The 27,125-nt window shown below is 42.6% G+C and overlaps 1 protein-coding gene and 1 non-coding gene across 3 annotated transcripts in view; one reads left to right on the forward strand and one right to left on the reverse strand.

Annotated features, from left to right (window-relative positions):
• Nucleotides 1–8,616: 8,616 nt before the first annotated feature.
• PPME1 (protein phosphatase methylesterase 1) overlaps nucleotides 8,617–27,125 on the reverse strand; it is an 88,350-nt gene continuing 69,841 nt past the window's right edge. The window contains exons 9-14 of one of the 2 annotated variants that reach the window (XM_030829767.1): nucleotides 24,234–24,357; nucleotides 17,078–17,207; nucleotides 16,160–16,204; nucleotides 12,269–12,333; nucleotides 11,574–11,641; nucleotides 8,617–9,828 (exon numbers count right to left, since the gene is read on the reverse strand). In XM_030829767.1, the coding sequence (XP_030685627.1) occupies nucleotides 9,810–9,828; nucleotides 11,574–11,641; nucleotides 12,269–12,333; nucleotides 16,160–16,204; nucleotides 17,078–17,207; nucleotides 24,234–24,357 (451 nt within the window). In that variant the 3' untranslated portion in view covers nucleotides 8,617–9,809. Of the gene's footprint in view, nucleotides 9,829–11,573; nucleotides 12,334–16,159; nucleotides 16,205–17,077; nucleotides 17,208–24,233; nucleotides 24,358–27,125 lie in introns of both variants that reach the window. The other variant, XR_004033706.1, reaches the window with a different exon arrangement.
• LOC115830547 lies at nucleotides 10,765–10,903 on the forward strand. Its single transcript, XR_004026097.1, has one exon. It is a non-coding gene; the product is annotated as a small nucleolar RNA SNORA7 (small nucleolar RNA).

The following is a 27,125-nucleotide window of genomic DNA, read 5'->3' on the forward strand; positions in this document are numbered from 1 at the left end:
GATATCTGTTGAATATAGGAATGAATCAGTTCCACAAATGTATGGTGAACACTTGTTGAGTGATCTGCCCATGCTAGCTGCTCCGTGAGAATCCAAGAAAAGAAGACAGCCTGTTCACTGCCCTTAAGGCAGAGCTGGTCCATGCCCAAATGTAAGCAAGAATTGGATAGAATCAAGTGGGAAGCTGTGTGCTGCTCATCCTAAGGATTGTGGGAGCTTGGAGAGAGGGCAGGGCCCTATGGCCAGAATATGCTGAGGATATCCATGTTGGAGCCCCAGGAACACATGGAAAGCATAAGAATGTGTGCCTGTAGAGCACAAGGTGCAGCGGCCACCCTGCTTGTCCCTCTTTCACACACAACAGGGGAGCAGAGAGCTGTCTGGGAGGACGAAGCAAGAGGGTGTTGATTCTGGGGGACTCTTGTCCAGTAATGCCAATGGCAGCACAAACTGCCTTTTCATGGAACCACTGAAAGAGTCTCCTGTTGGGGGTCTTGGCTGCTCAAGCTGGGAGAAGCCAAAGGAGCCTGAGTGTAGGGGCTGGGGTGAGGAGAGAAGGACATTTACCTGCAGATTGCTGTGTACTCAGTAGAACTATGAAATCGGCTAAGGGCTTGGAGGAGGAAACAAACGTATGTGCCTGCTCTTTGCCATGGATCACTCTCCTGTATCATATTCACAACAGTTATCATCCCTTTTGGCAAAGGAGGAAAGTGGGGTTTAAAGAAAAGACATCACTGAGTTCACACAGCCAGGGGCAGAACCAGGATCTGGAGCTTGGGGGGAAGTCTCCCCCTTCCCCTAGCTGCTTCTAACCTCTTTCTGGACTTTTCTGTCTTCCCCACTGTGGACCCCCACAATTTTCTCCCCCTTCGGAATCAGAGCCTGCCTCTTTCCCTTCTTCCTCTCTGCCACATCCCTCTTTATATTCACTTCATTGGTCACAGGACCCCTCCTATCAAGTGCTTGATCTGCCCATTCTCCCTAAGGTTTGAGTGACAGAGTTTCTCTCTCCTTGACAGGGGCATATTTGCATTAGAAATGGGTAACCTGGTGAAATCAAGGATTATCTCAAAGGAATGAGTTGCTAGGAGTGGATTCTAGGCACCAGATGCCTGTGTGGTGACAGTGTTTTTGGTTAAGGGTTCAAGGGCATCGCTTAGATGGAGCCCCATAGATAATGACATCTCTACCATATTTAAAGCCCACCACATTTTCAGGTGGAGCATAGCTAAAAAATAATGACCACCATGTCTGCTGTTCATCTGCTTATCACCTTATGGGGCTGGAGGGCAATAGTTAGTTCCCCTGCCCCAGAAAAGTAAAGCAACTTGCCCATAATTACACTGTATGTCAGTGTCAGCTCAAGACTAGAAGCAAGGTTTCCTGGCTCAGAGACCCACGCTTTTTCCAAAGCACCATAGGTGCTTCTTGGAACAGTTGCACAGTGGGCAAATAATGGTACCAACCCTTGATGGTATTTTAATGAGCACAGACTGCATGTGTGGCCTGTCATTTATTCATTCAGCTAAGTATTCCTGATGTTGCCTCTGGGTCAGGACCTTTGCTGGGGCTGAGGATGGTGGGATGACTGACTGAGTCTCTGACCTTGAAGAGCTCCCAGAAAAGAGAACCCACAATGACTATACTAGTGAAATACTAGTGAAAATACTGACATATGTGAAAATATGGTGAAAATAGTTACAATCCCAGCAAAATACTAGTGAAAGAGGAACATATAAAATGTTATTGATAACGGCAGGAAGCAGACAAATGCCTAGGCAGATAGGGTCAGGTCCCCCGTGAAACCCAACCTTCAAGCCAAAGACAGTTTAAAGTCTAGCTACAAGTCCCAGGTAAATCCATGGACCAGATTGAGAACCTGTTTTCCCATTCAGTGTGCTTTCCTCTGACTGCTCCCCACCTTTCACCTATTTTACATATACTTACCCTTTCCTAATTTTTTTTTATACTGTGAGTGGTGTCTTTGCTTTAACCTTTTTTGCATACTCACAAACCAGTCAGCACACACTCCCCATTCTGAGTCCATAAAAAGCCCCAGACCCAGGAACAGAGAGATAGAGAAACCACCTGACTGCAGGTGTTGGGGACCACCCCGCACATCCCATCTCCACTGAGAGCTTTTCCATCACTCATTAAAATTCTTCTCTGCCCATCCTCACTCTTCAAATTGTCGGCATATCCTCATTCTTCTTGGACACGGGGCAAGAGCTCAAGAACCCCTGAATGTGGGTACAAGCTATAGCACAGGTGGGTCAGTGGGCATGGCACCTCCAGAGGCAGGTCTGTGGCCACGTGAGGCCTGGGCAGGGGGTCCCCAGTTGGCAAGTAGCTGGAGGTCCCCAGTTGGCAAGTAGCTGGGAAAAATCCTGTGTCATTACCGAAGTCGTGAGAGACATGATTATGTCCTTCATGTAATGGGGGTCATGTGACTTTTGGTTTGCATATTGAAGGATAAGAAGGTCTATATGTGCATATGGAGGTGTGAAGGCTTATCACCCTAACTCACAGGTCCTTAGATTAACATTTGTCCAACTCTTATTTAGGTTGATGCAAAAGTAACTGCGATGTTTGCCATTACTTTTAATGGTAAAAAAGCACAATTACTTTTGCACCAACCTAATAAAACCATTTGTGCTCTTTTGATAAACCTAAAACTTTCTTTAGTCTTACAAATTCAGATATATCACTCTAGGAGAAAAGATTTTTTCTAACTTTATGATCTGTAATCTGTTTTTTGGAAAACATTGTTTTTTCCATTTGCCAAATAAAAAATTACATTAAATCTTCTTTTAAAAATTGTACATGGTCCCCTAAGGGGCCCATCCCAATTGTGAGAAACTCTCACAATTCTCTCCAGATTCTGGGGTTCTAGAATCACTATTTTTTACTCTCTTGCAACAGGAAAGGGAACAGGAATTGTCAGCGGGCTCGCCCTGAAGGAATGGTTTTATCCTGCTGCCACTGTGTGAGCTGCTAAGCCTTGTGAACCCTCCAGGGCCTGGGGCTAGAGAGACCCTCCCTCCCTGTCCAGCTCCCTGGGTCCCTCTGTCTCTTATGATGTTGGGGTGGGACAGGTAGGGCAAGCCCCAAGTCCCTGGGCCAGCCAGCATCAGCCCACATTTCTGACCCTAAAGCCCTCCTTCTCCCTCCACATTTGCAGTCTTGAAATGCAAATAAGGAACCACTTCACACTTCCTAGGATGGATACAATTAAAAAACAGAAAATAAGTGTCACTACGGATGTGGAGAAACTGGAACTCTCATGCGTTGCTGGTGGGAATGTGAAATGGTGCAGCCACTGTGGAAAATGGATTGGTGATTTCTCAGAAAGATAAACATAGAACTGTCATCTAACCCAGTTATTCCACTTCCAGGTATGTATCCAAAAGAATGGAATGATAGCTGTACACCCATGGTCATAGCAGCTTTATTCACAATCGTCAAAAGGTGGAAGCAAACCCAGGTGTCCATCAAGAGAATGGCTAAACAAAATATGGAATATGCATTTAATAAAATATTCAGCCATAAAATGGAACAGAATTTTGATACACACTACAACATGGATGGACTTGAAAGCATTATGCTAAATGAAATAAGCCAGACACAAAATAAATATTGTAGGATTCCACCTATGAGCTACCTAAAATAGGCAAATTCAGAGACCAAAAGCAGAATAGAGGTTAGGGATGCAGGTAGGAGTTATTGCTTAATGGGTACAGAGTTCTTGCTGGGGATGATGAAAAAGTTGGGGTATAGATAGTGGTGTGGTCCACAGCCTTCTGAATGTAATTAATGCCACTGAACTGTTCATTTCCACATAGTTAAAATGAGAAATACTGTGTTAGGTAGAGTTTACTATTTAAAAAAAAAATCCTGGTTAAAAGCTTTTTTGTTTTTTTTGTTTGTTTGTTTTTGAGATGGAATCTTGCCCTTGTCACCCATGCTGGAGTGCAGTGGCATGATCTCAGCTCACTGCAACCTTTGCCTCCTGGGTTCAAGCAATTCTCCTGCCTCAGCCTCCTGAGTAGCTGGGATTACAGGCGCCCACCACCACATCTGGCTAATTTTTGTATTTTTAGTAGAGACAGGGTTTCGCCATGTTAGCCAAGCCTCACGATCTGCCCACCTTGGCCTCCCAAAGTGCTGGGATTAGAGGCGTGAGCCACCGTGCCCTGCCAAAAGTTTTTTGAGAAGGACGTCCCCAGGCCAGAGGAGGGTGCAGCATGGGCCACTCTCACGCCCCAGGGGCACACCGGCTTCCACTAATTCTGCCTGAGCAGCCCCACACAGCAGGAGTAGGGGTAGAATGGCTGTGCCTTGGTCTCCCCTCCCTGTGGGGATTCCCAGTCAGGATGAATGAATCCCCTTATCTTCTTAGCACCATGGCATTTACTGTTTTTCACCTTATCTACTGCAGCAGCAGCTTTTACTATACTTGGATACTTAGGTCTCATTTAACCCTCATAACACCTAGTGAATTAAGGATTATCACCCCATTTTGGGAGGCAGAACCTGAAGTTCTGAAGGAAGTGATGTGCCAGAGGTCACCCAGCTAGTAGGAGGCTGAACTGAGCTTGGAGCATTCCTCTCACCATCAGGTCCTAGTCCTCCATGCCCCTGCCCCACCCCTCCTCTCCTTCTGCTATGGTGTGGGACTAAAAAGGCACTCGTCTGGAAGTCAGGTGGCCTGAGCTCTAGTCCAGATTGTGCTAAGGTGTGACCCTGGACAAATCACTTACCTTGTCAGACCCTCGAATTCCTCATTTGTAGGAGGCACTGCTGATTTGTCTGTCCTCCCCACTCCAGAGGAGTTAGGAGGTCTCAAAGGTTGTAAACGTGCTTTATAAATGATACAGACTGTATCATGTCAATTATTCTAAGCTTGTTTGATTAGTCATTCTATAAGTCATTATGGAATGGCATCATTGTCATTAATCAGGAAGAAACTTTCTCCGTCGACACTCCATTCACCCTCAGTCACCTATTGCCTGCACCTGGAAGAGACCAGCCTCTCCACTAGTCTTGGGTTACAAGGTTTTGCCTGGCTATGGGCTGGAGTTTTCTAGCAAACTGCTGGGAAAGGAAGCCAGCTCGAGGAATAAGGCAGCCTCTTGAGTTGACATAACTTTCTGAGCCCTGGCCCCAGACTGAGAATGCATTGATTCTGGCTGCTGATGGGGTGGCCAGCTGGAGCAGCAGAGTTGGCTCCAAGATTGCAAACAAAACAGTGACTGCAGGGAGGAGTGTGACTGCGTTTTGCTTTCTCTGCTGCTAGTGTAGGCTCTCTTCTTGCTTTTCTCTTGGTGAAATCTTGACCTTTCACTTCCAACCCCCACTTCTCTTGATAGACTCCTGCATCCAACTTAAGAGTTGTTGGCCCCTCACTTTTGAAATCTAACTAGTTTCTTTCTTGTTCATTCCACCTCCAAAATATTGAGACTATCCTGTTCTCTCAGCCCAGTGGCCACTGTTCTAGTTAAGTATACCTGTGTCTTTTCCTTGCCAGATTACAACTGCCTCTTTACTGACCTCTTGGCCTCGTGTCTGGCACCCACCAATCCATCTACACAGGCTACCAGAGTGACTTTCCTTTATAAAAAAGACCTGACCTTGTCACATCCCTACTTAATAACTTCTGGAAACTCCTTATTCTTGACACTTAAGGCCTTTATGCCCTGACTCCCACCTCCTCTCCTGGCTCTTCTCCTATCTCGACCCATAATCCAGCCACAGTCTTCTTCCTAGGCTGACTTTCAAGTCTCCAGCGCTTGTCTGTGCTGTTCCTTCTACCTGAAATGTCTTGCCCTTCCTCCTCCACCTCCACTTTGTGATACTTCAAGGCTCAACTCAAATGCTACCCTCTTGGCTGGGTGTGGTGGCTCACGCCTATAATCCCAGCACTTTGGGAAGCCGAGGCGGGCAGATCACTTGAGGTCAGGAGTTTGAGACTTGCCTGACCAACATGGCAAAACCCCATCTCTACTAAAAATACAAAAATTAGCTGGGCGTGGTGGCAGCCACCTGAAACCCCAACTACTCGAGGGGCTGAGGAAGGAGAATTACTTGAACCTGGGAGGCAGAGGTTGCAGTGAGCCAAGACTGTGCTGCTGCACTCCAACCTAGGTGACAGAGGAGACTCTGTCTAAAAACAAAGAAAAAAAATGCTACCTCTTGTGAAACCATTCCTAGCCTGTTTCCAAATAGGTTTAGTTACTGCCCACCCCCAACCTTCTTACAACATGGTCACTATTTCTATCACTGTCTCTCTAGACAATGAGTTCATTTTAAGAGCCTCATTATTTACCTCTGTCTACAAAGTCCATTGGATGCCTGGCACATATTGGGTGCTCAGGTTTGCTTAATAAGCACATGCTCCTAACAGTATGTTAAGAGCGTGGGGCTACGAAGTCATGCCCCATTCCCCTCATGCCTTTGTCTTGAGTCCTCCCAGTCTCAAGATTCTCTCCCCCATCAGATCTACATCTGCCTCCAAAATGTGCCTACCTTCCTTTTTTGGGAAGGAGTTTCCCTTGGACATTCTCTAGTATCTATGTGACAGAGGGCCTTTGGTTTGTCCCAAACATATTCCTTCTGGCTTTGTGGCAATCTTTCATTCAAGGATCCTGGGGTCTCCTTCTTTATTCCCTTCCTGAGTTCGTACATGCTGATCTGTAGGCTCTGCAAGGACACTGTTATGGCCAATACATAGTAGGTGCTCGTTAAAGCCATGTTAAGTGAACACATGAATGGTCCCTTCTCTTCTGGGGTGTAATGAAATGCTCAGTAGACTTGGAGTCAGAAGACAAAGATGCTGCCACTCTGGCCGTGGCTGTGGGCAAGCCATTTCAAATGAGTGAGCTTTTGCTTCCTTGCCTTTAAATTGGGGATAGTGACTGTACTTCACAAGGATACAAAGGATGAGTGGAGATGAAAGTGCCTAAAACACAACCAACCCACAAAGCTCACGAGCATTTAATTCATTCTCAGCCTCCTCCATCAAGTGCAAAGAGGGTTCATCTCCACAGTCATCCTCCTCCTGCTCTTTTAAGTCAAGTATCTGGGCCAAAATGACTTCTGCCCAGGGTCCCTTGTAGCATGCAGGAGCAGCATGATGTGGAAGCAAGCCAGTTTTGAATTCTGACAGTCACTTCCAAGCTGTAGGAATTTGGACCTGTCTGCCTACCTGTAAAGGAACATAACAGCACCTACCTCACAGAGTTGCTGTGAAGATTAAATGAGATGTGCGTCAAGTGAATTAGATGACATTCAAAATTTGAGTGAACCTGATGAACCTGACTGCCCCTGAAAAACCACACAGGTGATCATACTGCCCTCTTGTGGACAAGAGGGCACATAGCCCAGCAAAGGCACCCGCGAAGTGTTCCGGTGAGAGAAATCAAACCACACATAAGGAACTTCTCTCCTCTACTAGGGAGCTCACGAATTACCCTGAAATATTTCGTCATCAACCAAACCAGAAATTTTCAGACATTGACGCACTTGTTAAAATGCAGATCAGTTCTGATTCAATAGGTCTGAGATGGGGACACAATTCTCTAACGAGCTTCCAGGAGATACTGATGCTACTGGCCCACAGACTGCCCTGAATAAAGTTCCTAACTATAACAATGTAACAGTGTCATAACGGGAACTACTTATTAAATGTCTTGCCATGTGCCAGTTAGTGAGAAAGCCAGTTAACCTAGTTTAACTTGTATAATCCTCAAGAATCTGTGGGGTAGGTACTGTTTATCTCCATTTTTCAGATGAGCAACCTACAGCAAAGAAAGTTTGTTGCCACACCATATAGTGTAAGGGGTGGGGCTTGGGTTCTAATTTAGACACCCTGGCCCGAGCCTGCTAGGAAGAAGCCTCCAACAGTGTGGAGGACCACCTAGGGGGGAGGAGGGCAGCAAAGGTACTGAAGTGATCAAAGTGAGAGATGATGAGGTCTAAGCTAGGGCACTGGCTGTGGGATGGAAAAGAGGGGACACGGAAAAGAGAATGAACAGGATTTGGTGGTAGACCTGAGGTGGGTGTAAGAGAAGTCATTCACTGTGGGTATCTGGTTTGGACAACTGGAGAGATGGTGATACCTATCACTTACTGAGCCAGGAAACACTGGAGGAAGAGCAAGTTTCATGGGGAGCAAGTTTCAGGGGGAAGGTGGATTCAACTTTAGAAATAGTCAATATGAAGTGGCTTTTGGTCATCTGGGAGAGACAGGAGGAGGAACCTGGGCCTAACTGTTCATAACTCAGGAAATGATTTGGGTTGTAAATGAAGGTTCACATAAGTGAAGCTATGGTGACTGAGATCATGTGGACAGTGCACCGATTGCCCTGCTCTGGACCAAAGTTGACACAGCCAATAATTAGGAGATGGGACTGGAATCCCATCCTGGCTGCAGAGAAGGGTGGATCTGACCATCCCACCAGGCATTCTGGATCAGGAGACAGGCAGAGCATAACATACTGAAGGGCCATAGGAAAGGGGGTTTCTGGAGTTCCATGACAACTAAGTCCAATGAGCTGTCCCCTGCCCCCATATCAGCAGAAATAAGGACAATTCCACAGAGAAAGACCAAACCAATAAAGGTTGGGAGATATTTATTTTCTTTAAACAAGGTCATAAATAACAAAAAACAAAGTAGGTCCCAGACTCCGGACCATGCAGCAGGACAGGGGTGGGAGGTTGTTGAGTGGAAAGGTGGAGGAGGCTACACATCACCTAAGACAGTCACAGAAAAGATGGGCTTCAGGACACTGCCCCTTCCTGCCCTTGGAAATGGCGTGCCTGGGCAATAGGGACAGGCCGCAGTGCTGTGTCGAGGCAGCTGGAAGAAGGCAAAGACTGGGGATGCCAGGCTGTAACGTTTCTGTGTGGAGTGATGTGAAATCCACAAATGGCAAAGAGAAGCTGTAGGTTTGAAGAGGCAAGGGGGCACTGCACACCTCCAGGAACCAGTTATGAAAATGGTTAAATTTGATGATTAAAAACAATTCCATAGGCTTTGGCCTGTGGCTTTGTGCATGGGCTGTATTTAACCTGGGTTGCTCTGTGGCAGGTGAGGGCTCAGGAGGCCCCTGGAGCAGCCTGGCCTCAGCCCAGGGCAGGTGCCCAGACATGTGGGAGTGGGACAGTGGGCTCTCCCAGATGGGAGGCCATGTGCTTGGACTGGCTGGACCTGATTTTCAGGCTGGTTTCTTGTGATGCTATCCACCACCACCCCTCGCTATGGCTAAGGATGGGATCTTGGCCTCTCTGGGTCTTCCAAACCTGGAAGAGTACGACTGGGATAAAATGGTACCTGACTAGTGTTTTATTTGAAAGAGAAAAATAAAGACCACCCCATGCATTGTCCATCCCATGAGGCAGGGCTGGCCCATGCCAAGACAATCTCAAGGAATGGAGGTCCCTGAGCCTGGGAAGACGTGTGGACTCTGGTGTATCGCCTGATGCTAGGAAGAGGGACTCAGTATGGCAAATCTGGAGGCTTTACCCTAGGCAACGCAGGGAGAGCAGGCAGGAGCTACCCCAGTACAGGGAAGGGAAAGGAGCAGGGGAGCCCTGGACTGGGGAAGCCGATGTTGGTCAAGGGCCCTGGAAAACAATGCTTTTGGCAGAATACATGAAAAGGTTGGTACATCTCGGGGTGCCCGTCTACAGGGAGCCAGTGTCACATGGCTGGGCGGGATGGAGAGGAGACAGTGGCATCACAGTGGCCTCTGGTGCGACGTATTTACAACAGAGCTCGATGTTGAGGAGGGGTGGACAGCAGGTCACTAACAGCCAGGAAACACACTGTGGAAGAACAGAAAGAGAAGGAAAAACAAATGTAACTATCAATAGCTTTCCCTTGCTTATCTGTATCCTCCAGGAAGCCCTCCCTAATGACCACCAAGGCCCTTGCAAATCTGACCCATTTCACAGCCCTGACCAGAGCTGGACCCAGGGTCTGCTCTCAGTGTGCTGCTCATTTGCCCAAGGCTCCAAATGGTCGAAGGGCCCCAGCCAAACACTGTTTAGTAAGAGAAATTAGGTCTTTATTGTTGGTTCCTGGGATCCATCAATGGTCAGTTGTTAGAGGGATGGCTCAGCATAGGGGTGTTGCTTCTGTGGTTCACTATCCCAGGGTCTTGCCATCATCTCTAGTGCTTACCCTGCCCTGTCACTCTCATCTCCCAGGCCCTGGAATTCAGAGTTCTCTAAGGCAGAAGCCATTTCCTTTTCTTAATATTTCTTCTGCAAACTTTCTGAGAATGGGGAACAAGTTTCCCTAAACCCTCACCAAAATCAGAGAAGAGACTTTTCAATGGTAGGCATGACTCCTCATCAGGGTTGTGCACTCTCAGGATCAAAGGCTTTCTGCAGTACAGACTAGGAGCTGGCTGAGGTGGGTCAATACCACCTGGTTTGGTCAACATGCCTCTCTTCTTCCTCAACAAAGAGCCCAACTGTGTTTCCCTAAACAAATGAAGAGCTACCTAGGATGAGAGACCTGGCCCTGTTTCTTCCTCTAGACCAATAGGGGGGAAATTTTGCCTCCTTTGAGGCATTTGGTAAAATCTGGAGACATTTCTGTTTGTCAGAACTGTGTGTGGGAGGGGTACTACTGTTATCAGGTGGGTAAAAGCCAGGGATACTGCTAAACATCCTACAACACACAGGACAGTCCCCACAATGAAGAATTATCCACCTCAAAATGTCAATAACGCTGAGGTTGAAAACCCTGCTCTAGAGCTTCCAGGATCACCCCTGCAGAGTGGCTAATATTCTGCCAGCTTTGGAAAGGGAGGGGAAGCAAGCCTGGCAGAGGCACCCATACTATTCCCAGCTTGCTTAGTAGCTGGCCATGGGAAGACACTCTGCAACACTGTAGAAAACCCCGCCCTAGGCCAGGCGTGGTGGCTTGTGCCTATAATCCCAACACTTTAGGAGGCTGATGCGGGTGGATCACTTGAGGCTAGGAGTTCAAGACCAGCTTGGCCAACATGGAGAAACCCCATCTTTACTAAAAAAAAAAAAAAAATTAGCCAGGTGTGGTGGCGCATGCCTGTGATCCCAGCTACTCGGGAGGCTGAGGCACTAGATCACTTGAGCCCAGGTGGCGGAGGTTGCAGTAAGCCAAGACTGCGCCAAGAAAAAAAAAAAAAAAGCCCTGCTCCATGGCCTGCTCAGCTTTCCTTGGCAGCAGGGCAGGAGAAGCCAAAGAAAACTTCTCTAGGAGCCTGGAAAAGGACTGATTCCTATCCCAGCCTCCTCAAAGGGGCACCTCAAGAAGAAATGCACATCACAGTGGGGAGTGAGACTAGGCACAATTGAATCACAGCCTCAGCATCAACCCACGGGAGCACAGCACAAAGAAACAACCAACCATGGCTTTGTAGAAACAGACATGCCAGGCTCTTCACTGAGGAAGAGGAAGAAAGGCATGGTGACCAAACCAGGTAGGGGTAAGGCAGAGATATTTATAGTCCTGCAAATATCTGTTTGTCAGAGTTGGCCAGCACTGCTGGGGTTCTCTTAAACTCTTGTACCCGCCTTACCACTGGAATCCACCGATGGGTTCTGCAAACCTATGCCGGATCAGGAAAGTGGCAACAGCTTCAGCTACCTAGAAATGGGAGAGATATTCCAGGCCATATAAAGGTTAGTGATGGGGCTTAGCCTTGGGCTGTGGGCTACTGTTAGATGGTTAGGCTCTACGGTGCCCTCATCCCACCCACAGGTCTGAGTGGCTTGAAATTAAAAGGACCTAGGCCCTCCCTAGCAGAGCTAGAAGACTCCTCCCCACCATCCTTGCCAGGGATAGCTCCATAGAGCTCAAGAGGAATGATGTGAAGGGCTTATTTGTGCCCTTAGAGTTACAAAATGGTGTTTTCTCACAGGAGGAGCCCATATTAATTCCTAACTGTGCCTGTGGTTTAGGGAGCAGTTTCTACCCTAATCATCCCTCTTCCATCTGGCTTTTGGGGGTATTGGAGAAGTAGAGCTTAAGATCTTAACCACAGGGCCCTGGGATGAAATAGTAGGGTGTCAGTAGCTCCTCAGCACATATACACAAAACCAATACCATAAGCAGCTGCCAGGGAGAAGTTGGAGAGCTGGTGGAATTGCATCTGCATAGGCTCCACAGCAGCTGCTGCAGGCAATGCAGGCTGAGACTCAGAGACTTGTCTTCTGTGACATCCAGGGTTATTCTCACAGTTGTCCTTTTACAGTCATTGAGCACCAGACTCACCTTGTCAGGGGCATCCTCATGGACTGCATGGCCACACTGGGGTAGGACCTGCATCTGGAACTTCCCTGGAGAGGAATCAAAGCAAGGCAACTTCAAGGACTAAAAGAGCCCTCTCTTATGCAGCTTCATAGGTCATTCTAGGAGCCCAGGACCTACCTCCCCATTTCCAACCTCACCTCCACCTCAATACTCTAGACTCAATGATCAAGTCTTGCTGAGGATGGTAATACAAGTAATTGTAACCTTGTGCCAATCATTTCCCTTCACTTTTTCCTTCTGTCCTATTTAGTGTACATTTACTGTGGGCCAGAGACACATAGAAGAAACAGTTCTTGTCCTTAGGGGATTTACAGTCTAGTAGGGGAGTAAAACACAAAAACCAACATTTGAATGCAGCATGTCATTCCTATGATAAAACTGGGCACATGGAGCTGTAAGAGCATAAGAAAGGGAACTTCACAATCCAAGAGGGACTCAGGAAGGAAGGAAGGCTTGAAATGGCTTGGAATACAAGAAGCTTGGCATGGTGCTTATGAGAGTGGTTAACAATAAGGCTGGAGAGGTAAGCAGGGGCCAAACCATTAAGGATTTTGTAAGCTACGTTAAGGATTCAGAATGTATTATTACAATAATAAGTTACCATCTGAGCACTTAAGCATGTGCCAGGCATTGTACTAAGCACTTTCTCATACTGTCTTACAGAACACTGTAAGCTCATAAGTAATGCAACAATGATTGAGAATGAACAGCGATGACTGATAAGATCCCTAAGGAGACTAAAGGATATGAGACCCAGAGCCCCTATAAGTAGAGACAGCAGATTTTCTCAGCCTCAGATTCTCTATTTATAAAATAAAGGAATGGGCTTGAAAGTTCTTCTGGTCATTACATCCTGTGGTTCTTACCCCAGTTACATAGGATTCAAAAAGTTTTCAGTGTACTCTTCTATCCATTTTTAAAGTTGATTCTCAAAATCTACCCTATACAATTATGTACAAAAATACTGAAATTCTTTTTTGAGATGACGAAACTGAGGCCATGATTAGTGAAGTGACCTGCCCAACGCCACTTCGTTCATTAGTGGAGGAATAAGATGATCCCATTTAGTAAAGTCCATCCGGTGCCCCTCCTTCTGCACTAAGCTGCCTCTCTGTGGGTGCTCAAGCCTAGTCACCTCTCCCTTCTAGCTCCTAAAGTACTGTTGTTAATGCACTTGGATCCAAACACAGAGCAGCACATGGCCCTCTTGTAAGTTTCAAGTAAGTTTACATTTTACATGCTACTGGTGCTTGCCTCCCCAGGAGTGTGTCATTTCCATAAGAACAGGGGACAATGGTGTTATTACTTGCTCTATACCTCTAATAAGACCTGACACAGGGTTGGGCACTGAGTAGATGCTTAAGTCTTTAGCGAATGAATGATGAACAAATGACTAGATCCAAAACTTACAACTCCAATCTCCCTGTTCTTTCTGTTAGATCAGCAATGATGACTAGGGATGCATTTGTCCTTCCTCTTTGGAAGAGTAGGTACAATCAGAGAGAACTCACATACACCAACAACACTGTGCCAGGTACACATAAAATAACATGCACATGGGTAATCCTCATGATTATTCTGTGAGGTGGGAATATTTCCAAACTCTTCTCTCCCATTGCACAGATTAGGAGCCTTAGGTTCAGAGAGCCTAAATTATTTACCCAACGTGTACTATGAATAGGTGGTAGTTTTCCAGGATTTCATAACTAAGTCAGCTGGTTTGAACACAGTGCTGGGAAAGCTGTGATTTGGAATCTATGCAGCCTTAGCCATTTCCCTTTGTTTTGTGGAATGTTCCTTATCCTCGCCATTTACTCTCTATACTCATAGGAGGCTTTCTTTAAACCAGAAGGTGGTCTTGATATAATCCATACACAGGAAACAGAAGGACATCTCGTAAGGAATCATGATTACTTCCTGAATATAATGAAGGGCATCATTTGTTAGACTACCCACATTTTTTCCATTTAAACTTCATGTAACTGTACTGATATATATCATTATCTCCATTTTACAGATGAAGAAACTCAAAATTAAATAAGTTAGGAATTCACTCATACCGCAAAACTATTAACAGTGATTCAAACCCAGGATTGTCTGATTCCAAGGCTGGTGATCAACAGTGATTTCAAATGCTATCCCAGTCCATGTCAACTGCCTTCAGGCAGTCTCAGGGGCCATGTCTGATTCTTCTGTCTGCCCAGCATCATGCATAGGTCTTGCACAGGAAGGGTGCCTAGGAAAGGTTTCTTGAATTGAACTTAAGTATCTTAGATTCAATTTTATGGCACTCATGTTGGTAATTACGGGCTTAGACATTTATAAGCATCTACTTAAATAAGTGTCTAAGCCTGTAATTACCAACATCAGTGCCATGGAAAAAAATCACACAGTCCCAGCTCATGGTCCTATTCCAGGCCTCAGGATACAATGTAGTTAAAGGAAGGCAAAGCCATGAAGGTCTGGTACCAGAGTTTTATATGTGAGAGCCTATGAACAACTATTATGAGAAAATATAGCTCCTTTTGCTGTGGAAAGCTTGAGGATAGCTAAAAGAACAGTTTGAGAGGCCCATGAGACATCCAGCAGGTTTGCTACATGGGCTAGGACTAGATCTCAGGAGAGAGGGGTGAGGTGGATGTTTAGCTTTGGGAGTCATCAAGGTATAAACAGAAGCCATGAAATTGTCCAGGGAGTACGCAGGGAAGAAAGGTCTAGAACAGATTCTGCCTGAGCCTGAAACTTTGGTCTTGGAGTTGGCACCTCTTCTTCCCATAACCCAAAAGTTGCATGCCTACTGACTTCACCTTCACTGAGTCTTTTACCCATACTAAAGCAAGAGCCCCCACAAAATTGGACCCTCTGCCTCCACTGTTATCTAGCTAACATACATGCATCTGTACACAGTGCTCAGCATGTCACTTTCCTAGTCATTATATCCCACAATCCGTTTGATGCTGCCATCAGTTTTTTCATTTTACAGATTAAGAAGACTACAGCTGAGGCAAGTCAGATAACTTGCCCAGAGTCAAAAAATTACTGGAAAAGCAGTATTCAAAACTCAGTTTTCTGAACTTCAGAGACCTTACTTTTACCATCTTACCATGCTGTCTTCTAAACAGGTATTTATACCTTTTTATATCTGGATTATCTTCAGCCTTTCCCTTTCCTAAAAATTCTAACAATAAGAAAAATACTGGCCAGCTGCAGTGGCTCACACCTGTAATCTCAGCACTCTGGGAGGCCAAGGCAGGCAGATCACTTGAGGTCAGGAGCTTGAGACTACCCTGGCCAAAGTGGTGAAACTCCATCTCTACGAAAAATACAAAAATTAGCTGGGCGTGGTGGTGCATGCCTGTAATCCCACTACTGGGGTGGCTGAGGCAGAAGAACTGCTTGAACCTGGGAGGTAGAGGTTGCAGTGAGCCGAGACTGGGCCACTGCACTCCAGCCTGGGCAACAGAGTGAGACTCCAATTAAAAAAAAAAAAAACCCACAAACAAAAAACTGATCAGTAGTCAGAATATCTCTTTTCACAGTATCATACACCTATACAGTACTTTATAATTTTTAAACACATTGCCTCATTTTAACTCTTATAACTGAGACATAGGTAGTATTATAATCTTCATTTTTGGATGGATTTTTTTTTTTTTAACAAATTAAAGCTCAGGAAAGGGAAATACTTGCCCATGATCATATAGTGTGTTAGGAGTAGAGGCGGATGTCCAACTTGGGTCAGACTCTAAAGCTCATGCTTTCTCCGTTATACCTCACCATCTCAGGATATTAATTGCCCTATCACCCTTTCCTCAGAAAAGAGTCCAGGGGCATAATTTCTTGATAACTTACCTTGCATCTGGCCAATGGTCAGATCTTTATCCAATCTATCAACACCTAGAAAACAAGAGAATTCACTGTGAAATAGATTTTGCTGTTCAAGTACTAAGTAAAAAGTGTTACAAAGTTGTAAATACGATGACATTCTGCATTCATGTTTATACCAATCCTAACTCCCAGAGCATACTCTCACCACCAGATAAAACTTTTCAGGTTGAGATTCCCCTATAATTACTACGTTAAACTGGTTCTGAAAACAGAGTTTTACTATTTTAATTCTCATAATACTCAGAATATCCTTCTACCACTGTATCTAGCTCTAGGCTAAGAAGGACTTGAGCTTGACCAAGTAGACAGGCCAGGCCAGAATCAGGTCATCCTTTATGCTTAGATGAATGCTTATGCTTAGTTAGGTTTAGAGACTGGGTGTGGGGAGGAGAAAAGGCATAGATGAATGAGGAAGGTACTCTACTTTGGATGTCACTACTCATTTGGTAAGAAGTTTTAATGAGGTCATATTGAGACGACAATATACCAACACTGCTATGGACTGAGTTGTGTCCCCCTAAAACTCATGTTGAAGCCCCAATTCCCAATGTGACTGTATCTGGAACTAGGGCCTATAAGGATGTAACCTCAGGTCATGAGGGCAGAGCTCTGACATGGTAGGATGAACATCCCTAATTAACATCCTTAAGAGAAGAGACACCAGGGAGCTCACATTCACTCTTTCTTGGCCATGTGAGGGCACAGAGAGAAGGCAAGCCAGGAAGAGAGCCCTCACCACAATCTGACCATGCTGGCACCCTGATCTCAGACTTCCAGCTTCCAGAACTGTGAGAAAATAAATTTCTGTTGTTTAAGCCACTCAGTCTATGGTATTTGGTTATGGCAGCCTGAGCTGACTAATATATGCACATATGCACTTACCAGCCAGGAGCAGCAATTTAGGAATGGGACAACTAAGAAAGAGATTGGATAAGCCTCGGAACCAGCCGTCCCAGTATTTTTCTGTTTTTGCCAGTTCAATTCTCCAGGTGTATGGATGGTCTTTCTTGGTCTGGAGGAATAAGAGCAAGTCCTGAGTCTCCGAGGGCAACCCCTGGAGGAACAGGATTAAAAACTAGATCCCTGGGAAAAGGAAAGGGAAGGAAACTAGCACTTATTAAGGACCTACTGAGTCCTAGATATTTTAATATACATTCAGTCCTTCCAACAGTCTTGTTGTATGGGTCATTGTAATATTCATTTTAAGATAATTACAAGTTTACTTTTTATTGCTATTAGTTTCTGTAAATTTAGGAAACTTTCTTAAGATCACAAAGCTAGTAAGTGGTAGTGCCAAGATTAAGCCTTTCTTATCCTTGGTTGGCAAAAAGGATGTTTCATCAAAATAATAACTACAAAGAACATATTGCAGTATGAAAAAATGCTTATAATTTAAGCAAGAAACAGATTACGACATGTCATCTAAGTTAGGATTACTACTGGAAAAATGTGGTATACTTCTAGTAAAGTACTAAAAGGAAAACTGAAAATAGGTTGATTTGTTAGTAGAGCATTTTTTCTTATATTTTATGATAATGATATAATGTTCCTACAATAGTAATTTTGAAAGGAAATATGTGACAAATATGACAAAATGTCAACATTTATTAAATCTTTATAGTAGATAAGCACAGAGTATGCAATCAAATATTGGCTGAAAAAATAAATAATTATCTATAGTTTTCTATACCATTGAAATATTTGAAACATTATAACTGAAATATACTAAATCAACCACAATATGAAAATCTAAAAGTGAACACGAGATAGTAACATATTATCTTAAAGATCACCAGATGCTTAAGATGTCCATACTACCCAAAGTAATCTACAGATTCAACATAATCTCTATCAAAATTCCAATGGCTTTTTTTTTAGGAAATAGAAAAAAAATCATCTTAAAATTCATATGGAATCTCATGAGACACTGACTAGCCAAAACAATTTTGAAGAAGAACAAAATTGGAGAACTCACACTCCCCAATTACAAAGCTGCAGTAATTGAAACAGCTTGGTACTGCCATAAAGACAAATAGACCAGTGGAATAGAATAGAGAGCCCAAAAATAAACCTTCACATAAATGGTCAAACGATTTTTGACAAGACTGCCAAGACCACTCAATGGGGAAAGAATAGTCTCTTCAATAAACAGTACTGGGATAATCAAACAGATATGCATATTCCAAAGAATGAAACTGGGGCCTTATCCCATATCCAAAAGTTAACTCGAATGGATTAAAGACCTAGTAAGACTAAGACTATAAAACTCCTAAAAGAAAACATGGAGGAAAAGCTGGACAGTAGACTTGGTAATGATTTCTTGGATATGACACCAAAAAGCAGTGAACAAAAGCAAAAATAGACAAATGGTACTATGTGTATGGAATGGGAGAAAATCTTTGCAAATCATATAACTTATAATGGATTAATATTCAGAATATATAAAGGACTCCTACAATTCAGCAACTAAAAACATCGAGTAACCTGATTAAAAAATGGTCAAAGGGCTTGAATAGCCATTTCTCTAGAAGTGTTACAGAAGTGGCCAATAAGCATATGAAACGATGCTTAACATCACTAATCAATAAATAAATGCACATCAACACCACAATGAGATACCACCTCACCCCCATTAGGATGACTACTATCAAAAAAGAGAAAAATAAGTGTTGGTGAGGATGTGGAGAATTCGGAACCCTTGTGTACTGAGTTGTAAAATGGTTCAACCAATAAGAAAAACATCAAGGCAGTTCCTCAAAATATTAAAAACAGAACTACTATATGATCCAGGAATCCCACTTCTGGGTACATATCCAAAGAATTTAAAACAGAATCTCAAAGACGGCCTGCAAACCCATGTTCATAGCAGCACTACGGATAACAGCCAAGAGGTGGAAGCAACTCAAATGGCCACTGATGGATGAATGAATAAATGAAATGTGGTATATACACATATAATTCAGCCATAAAAAGGAAAGAAATGCTGCATAGGGACTGAACTTTGAGGACATTATGCAAAGTGATATAACCCAGTCACAAAAAGACATATAATATATGATCCCACTTATATGAGGTATCTAAAATAGTCAAATTCATAGAAAGTAGAATGGTGGTAACCAGGGGCCTTTGGAAGAGTTTTGGAAAAGGGGAGTTGTTGTTTAATAGGCATAAAATCTCAGATGTTTCACAACAATGTGAATATTAACTGTACACTTAAAAATTACCAAGATGGAAAATTTTATGGTTTTGTTTGTTTGTTTAATCACAGTAAAAAAAAAAAAGAAAGAAAGAAAGAAAAAGAAAAAGATCGCCAGATGGGAAATCAAGAAACGGGTCTTCTAGTCCTATCTTTTATAATTCAAATATTCTCACTAAAGAACTAATTCCATTCTCCACTGTTAATATTTACCAGGGGTAAGACACTTTAAAGGAAATACTTACTGCCATTTCAACCTGGAACCTCAGCCTGTCCTATTCCCCACAACACTATGAGCCATTTCTTTTTCTTTTTTCTTTTTTTTTTTTGAGACGGAGTCTCGCTCTGTCGCCCAGGCTGGAGAGCAGTGGCGCGATCTCGGCTCACTGCAAGCTCCGCCTCCCGGGTTCACGCCATTCTTCTGCCTCAGCCTCTCCGAGTAGCTGGGACTACAGGCGCCCGCCACCACGCCCGGCTAATTTTTTTTGTATTTTTAGTAGAGACGGGGTTTCACCGTGGTCTCGATCTCCTGACCTCGTGATCCGCCCGCCTCGGCCTCCCAAAGTGCTGGGATTACAAGCGTGAGCCACCGCGCCTGGCTTACTATGAGCCATTTCTAAGAGATCAGCTCGACCGTCAGAGACAAGGCATAATCTCACAAGCCCCTCCTACGTGCACACTGAACTTCACAGGGAAATGACAAATTTAAGGTAAGAGAACCTCCAAAAAGTAATTATTATAATATATATATATAAAACAGTTCATCTCAAATCTTAAAATTTGCAAAACCAAAGAAAAAATTCTGGATAGAATTAGGATTTCTTCTGTATTTAGGTTATTGGAAATAAGTCCTTTCTCCAAAGAGCTGGACCATAAAGTTTAGTTTAGATGCCTATTAGATGCTGTGAAAATGGTAATAAAGCAGGTTGATATAATGAGATCCACTTGTTGTTGGGTGGGAGAAACAGAAAGTTGGCTAACAGTCTTCCTGGGATGTTTACCTGGGCGAGATGCAGTTCTCCACACAAGGGCATCCACCACAGGCCTTGCATTATCTCCCATTGTTTCACTGGAAAAGTGTTTAAAAACATAACGCTTTGTGTCAGTCAGATCTGACTGAATTCAAGTCCCAAAGCCATTATTAACTAATAACTGTGGGTCCCTTGGGAAAGTTACTTAATTTCTTCCAGGCTTTTTTTTTTTTTTTTTTTTTTTTTTGAGACAGAGTCTCACTCTGTCGCCCAGGCTGCAGTGCACTGGCACAATCTCGGCTCACTGCAACCTCTGCCTCCCGGGTTCAAGCGATTCTCCTGCCTCAGCCTCCCGAGTAGCTGGGACTACAGGCGCATGCCACCACGCCCAGCTAATTTTTGTAGTTTTAGTAGAGACAGGGTTTCACCATGTTGGCCAGGATGGTCTCAATCTCCTGACCTCGTAATCCACCCACCTCAGCCTCCCAAAGCACTGAGATTACAGGCATGAGCCACTGCGCCCAGCCCCAGACTGTTTTCTTAGCTGTGAAATTGGCAACACAAGATCTGAAAGAATTGTAAGGATGAGCTAAAGATACTCATGTATGTAAAACAACAGGAGCGTGGTCTGGCACATAAATAAGTATTAAAATTTTTAAAAAATATATAGGATGTCAATAACCTTGAAAAAGAGGAACAAAGTTGGAGGACTTACACACTGTCTGATTTCAAGACATACAACAAAGCCACAATAATGAAGACAGTGTGGTACTTGCATAAGGGCAGACATATAGATCAACAGAATAGAATTCAGAGTCCAGAAATAAAATCTAACATTTATAGTCAAATGATTTTCGGCAAAGGTGCCACGACAATTAAATGGGGAAAAAGGAGCCTTTTCAATAAATGGAGCTGGGACAGGCCGTTTATTGCATATCTACATGCAAAAGAATGAAGTTGGTTCCATTCCTGATATCATACACAAACATTAACTCAAAATGGAACATAGGCCTAAATGTAAGAGCTAAAACAAGAAAATTCTTAGAAGAAAACATAGGTATAAATCTTCATGACATTTAGGCAAAGACTTCTTAGATATAATACCAAAAGTACAAGGGACAAAAGGAAAAATAGATAAATTGAATTTCATCAAAATTAAAAACATCTATACTTCTAAGAATGCCATCAAGAAAGTGAAAAGACAACCCACGGAATGGGAGAAAGTATTTGCAAATTAGGGATCTGTATCTAGAATATATATCGAACTCTTACAATTCAGTAATAAAATCAAATAACCCAAGTAAAAAATGGGCAACGTATCTAACAAACATTTCTCCAAAAAAGATATATAAGTGGACAATAAGCACATGAAAAGAAACTCAGTATCAGCAGTCATTAGGAAAATGAAAATGAAAACCACAATCAGATATCACTTCATACACACTAGGATGGCTATAATCAAAAAGAGAGAAAATAACAAGTGTTGACAAGGATAGTGAGAAACTGGAACACTCATACACTGCAAGTGGGAATGTAAAAGGGTGCACCTGCTTTGGAAAACGGTCTGTCAGTTCCTCAAAAGGTTAAATATGTTACCATATGATTGATCAGTTCCACTCCTAGCTATGTACCCAAGACAAATAATAAAAGCCTATATCCACACAAAAAGTTACCCACAAATGTTCAAAGAAGTATTATTCATAATAGACAAAAAGTAGAAACAACCCAAATGTCCATCAAGCGATGAATGGATTAAAAACTGTGGTATAGCCATACAATGTCACATTATTCAACCATATAGAGAAAGGAAGTATTTGATACATGCTACAATATGGATGAACCCTGGTAATTTTATTCTAAGAGAAAAGAAGCCAGTCACAAAAGACCACATATTATATAGTTCCATCTATATTTAATGTCCAGATTAGGCAAATCTATAGAGATTAGATTAGTGGTTGCCTAAGCTGGGAGGGTTTGGGAGAAATGGGGAGTGAATACTCATGGACACTCCTTATTAATGTGCCTCAGTTCACCCTCTCAACAGAACCGCTGGAGTTTATGAAACAACATAATTGGGCTTATAAAAAAATACAAAGAAAAAATGAGTTAGAATTAAAAATCAAGGATCTGGGTGCGTTTTAGCTTTAACTTTTATGTGTGACCATGGGCAAGTATCTGTACCTAAGTTGTAAAATGGTGATAAGACCTACAATGCAGAACTAAAATGAGAATTAGAGATGATAAATGTGAAGCATTCAGCATAGTGCTTAGCACATAATGGGTAAAAAGCAATTGATTATATTAAGAGTCTCAAATCTACTAAATGCATGCTTGATTACCTCGGGCAAGTCTCTTAACTTCTGAGCCTCACATTCTACACCATAATATGGGAGAAAAGATCTCTCCACAACCTCATAAGGTGTTGAGAGGACCAAATAGACCATGCGTTATTTAAACCTTTGTAAACTCTAAAGAGGTACAAAGTATTACATTTCTGATCATTGATTTTAAAGATGGCAAGAAGATCCTCAAAATTAAAATACTGTTTAAAAATGTATTCTCCTTCTTGCTAACAGCAGCATCTCTAAATGCAAAGGAGTAGGTCATTACATGTTCATTACCTGCCATTAGTAAGATGTTTATAATCGAATCAATCCCTAGTCTACTGTTCATGAGCACTAAACATTTTCAAGAAAAAAGCACTTGTTACCACTACTTGCCTGGCAAGTACTCATAAAACACTATTTATACAACCCTGAGCTAAATGCAGAGGGAAATTCATGCAGAACATCAGTTTCTGCCACAAAATACATATTTTTTGTTTGTTTGGAATACAATTCTTGCACAGAGGACATGAGTCAACAGATGACTAGCAAAGGACCATAGTATTTCTGAGTGTGACTTATAAAATCAGTTCTATGACTTAATATGTACAACTTCAAAAAAAAGTGCTAAGGTGTGTCATACAGACTTTCAGTGCTGTGTTGGAAAGAGAGTGATGTCAACTGAGGTCAGAAAGCTTCCCCAAGGAAGTTGGGTGTGGTGACATGAACCTGTAGTCCCAGCTACAGCTACTGGGGAGGCTGAGGTGGGATGATCACGTGAGCCAAGGAATTCAGCCTGGGCAACATAGCAAAACCCAGTCTCAAACAAAAAAAAAAAAAAAAAAGGAAAGAAAATTAAAGAGCTTCCTCAAGGAGAAAAACTTTGAAAGATAGATGGACAGGGTAAGATCTGGATGAGCTTAGGCTGGGCATGGTGGCTCACGCCTGTAATCCCAGCACTTTGGGAGGCCGAGGCGGGTGGATCACAAGGTCAGAAGATTAAGACCATTCTGGCTAACACGGTGAAACCCCGTCTCTACTAAAAATACAAAAAAAATTAGCCGGGCGTGGTGATGGGCACCTGTAGTCCCAGCTACTCGGCAGGCTGAGGCAGGAGAATAGCGTGAACCCGGGAGGCGGAGCTTGCAGTGAGCCGAGATCCCGCCATTGCACTCCAGCCTGGGCAACTGAGCAAGACTGTCTAAAAAGAAAAAAAAAAAAAAAAAAAAGATCTGGATGAGCTTAGAGCAAACTGGTAGGAAATGGAATTTTTCTCATGGGAGGAAACACAGGAACAGAAGAACAGGTGAGAAAGCAGTCTGCTTTAGAGGAGGGTATATAGTGTAAGTTTTATGTTCCAATTGATCAGAGCTATCAACAGTGCTTTACATCTTATAGTTAAAGCTAAGTATCTCTTATGATAGTGTCTTTGCTCCCTAAAATATCTAATGGCAAACAAAAAGAACAATGTTATCACCCCTTCCCACCCACATACAGTTTGAACCATTCCATACCACATCTTTTCAAGAATGAATGTTTTTACCCACCTCCATGTCATCTTCCTTTTTCCTCTTGCTTATAGACTCACTTCCTTCCTCATCTTCTTCTTCTTCCTCTATGATTCCTTCCACTATAGATTTTGAACCTTCTGGACTTGTAATTCCTTCACACCTAGGTTTTTTTTTAAAAAGTGCTATTACACACCTCTTTCCAATACACAAATTATTTCAGAGATACTCGTACTTACGGCCTTTTATAATCAAATGTTAGCTAAAACTTAACAATCATCCTGGTAGGAGGATAGAATTGTGCATTTCCAGGGCTGTGGAAAATCATGGCCAATGTATAACTATTCTCCAAGGGCTGGTTTCCAATTCTTGCACCAATACTGACCCATAGAAAGGGAGCAACACTTCCTCAGGGATGAGTTTTATTGGTATAATCTTATATAATCTTCATAACAATCCTATGAAGTACCCTGAAGAGTTAAGAAAATTGTCCAGCATCACCTAACTCATAAGTGGATAAGGCTGGGATGCAAATCCAGGCTCAACTAACTCCAAAACATGTTGCTTTTCTGCTGAACCCTGCTTACAGCAGAACAAGGCTCAAACAGAATGATAAAAGGCCTCATTTTTTAATTAGCTGACAGAAACCATCTGAACCAACCAATTATCATTGTTGTTTTTCTCTTAAAAATTGCATCTCTTTATTATATTCTTCGGTAGAAAAATTATTATTATATCAACCGCTGGTACTATACTTCCTTTAGAGAGAACTTCATGGAAAAAACACATTGACAAGCTCTAAAGGTAAAAAAATCCCAAGGCCTGGGCAACAGCTAGTGCCAAGGTTTGCTCTGCATGATAGAGAACAATCTGTTATTTTGCCCTTGACAAAGATAGAGAAGGAAAAGGAGAGAGAACAAGCAAGATAAAAAGAGACTGGGAAAAATTCAAAAGTCAGCGGTAGATTTTTAAGAATGGTAACTTCTCCCTTTCTGTCTTCTCTGCCAAACCTTCAGTGAAGTGTATGTTCACAAATGTTTTATTAAGTAGGAGTTTTATATGAAACTTGAAGTGCCAAGTTTCACATCTAATATACAGTATAGATGGGATAAAAAAAAGACAGTGTAACAAAGAAACATATGCTTTCAATTTCTATAGCCTGTGGATTAGGAGGTTCAAGGCAATTTCACCTAGATCATAAGGGGCAGGAAAGTTCCAGCTATCTATGTGACAGTTAACACACGTGCACATACGCACTCTCCTACACATAGGTTTACTTATTAAGAGAAAACATCACTGGAAATAAAATTTTAAAATCACTCAACTATCTGCATATATGCCATGTAAAATGCTTTACTAGTAATTAGACAAATTTGAGGTCTCAAAATATTTAGGAATTGAAAAGTGAGCAGTCTCACAGCTTATTCAAAGTCTTGCATTTTGACTGCCTGATATTTCTACTGAAATTGCCCTTTTAGGCATAAAACCCATAATATAGGCCTTGAAGTCAAATACACAGGAGTTTGAATCTCAGCTATGTCATCCACTAGCTATGTGATCTTGGGAAACTACCTCTCTGAACTTCTATTTCCTCATCTATAAAGCAATACTTATCTTAAAGAGGTATTGTAGGGATTAAATGAGATAGTGCAAATGAATTAATGAATCTAGGTAATAAACATCAACGGCTCTTGACATTAAAAAAAAAAAGAGACAACCGGCTGGGCATGGTGGCTCACGTCTGTAATCCCAGCACTTTGGGAGGCCGAGGTGGGTGGATCATGAGGACAGGAGATACAGACCATCCTGGCTAACATGGTGAAACCCCGTCTCTACTAAAAATACAAAAAATTAGCCAGGCATGGTGGCACATGCCTGTAGTCCCAGCTACTCGGGAGGCTGAGGCAGGAGAATTGCTTGAACCTGGGAGGCAGAGGTTGCAATGAGCTGAGATCACGCCACTGCACTCCAGCCTGGGCGACAGAGCGAGACTCCGTCTCAAAAAAAAAAAAAAAAAAAAAGACAACCAGACATTATGTACTTCCTGATGGTAGTACACAACATCACCTATCAAGTATTCTTGCAAACAAAACACCTGAACCCAATGAAGCTTCTAGATTTAACTATTTACACAGAATATAAGGAACAAAGGAATATGTTAAATTATGGCCTGAGAATTCAATCAGCAAATCCAGATCATGGGAAATTCTATGGGGCAAACAAGGTTTCCTCAAGGAATAAATTGCAAGGAATCAAAAAAAGAGAGGGAGATAGAAGTGGAACCTTAGATTAAAAGATGCATGAGAGGTGGATCAACCAATTGCTATCTACTTATTTTGATTTTGACTTTAATCATAAAAAATTATTTATGAGACAATCAGAAATGTGAATATTGATTAGATATTTGATGATATTAAAGAATTGCCAATTTTTTTAGGTGTAATAATGTCATCGTGATGATGTTTAAAGAGCCCTTATTTTTAGATCATATGAAAATCTTGCAGAGGAAATTATATTTGTTTGGAATTTGCTTCAAAATATTTTGTGACTAGGGGAAATACATGGGGCACAGATGAAACAAATGAGACATAGTTATGGGTTAATAACCATTGAAAATGGACAATGGGAATACAGTAATCCATCCACTGTATTACTCTTCTTTTATATGTGTGAAATTTTTCCATAATATAAGGTTTTAAAAATGAGACAGTGCATATAAAATACCTTGCACAGTGCCTGGCAAATAATAAGCACTCAATGCCACTATCATTTTCATCTAACTCCTGTCTGTGCTGTTGAGCAACATTTTCTCATCTAAAGTTTATTTTGTGACTATACAGCAATACCCAGAATGCCATGTAATTCTATCAGGAAAGATCAATTGGGCTAAATAATCTTAGCTCACTCTTAGAATCTGGCTTTCACTCAGGC

This window comes from Nomascus leucogenys, chromosome 15 (genome assembly GCF_006542625.1).
Source record: "Nomascus leucogenys isolate Asia chromosome 15, Asia_NLE_v1, whole genome shotgun sequence".
NCBI classification, from domain to species: domain Eukaryota; kingdom Metazoa; phylum Chordata; class Mammalia; order Primates; family Hylobatidae; genus Nomascus; species Nomascus leucogenys.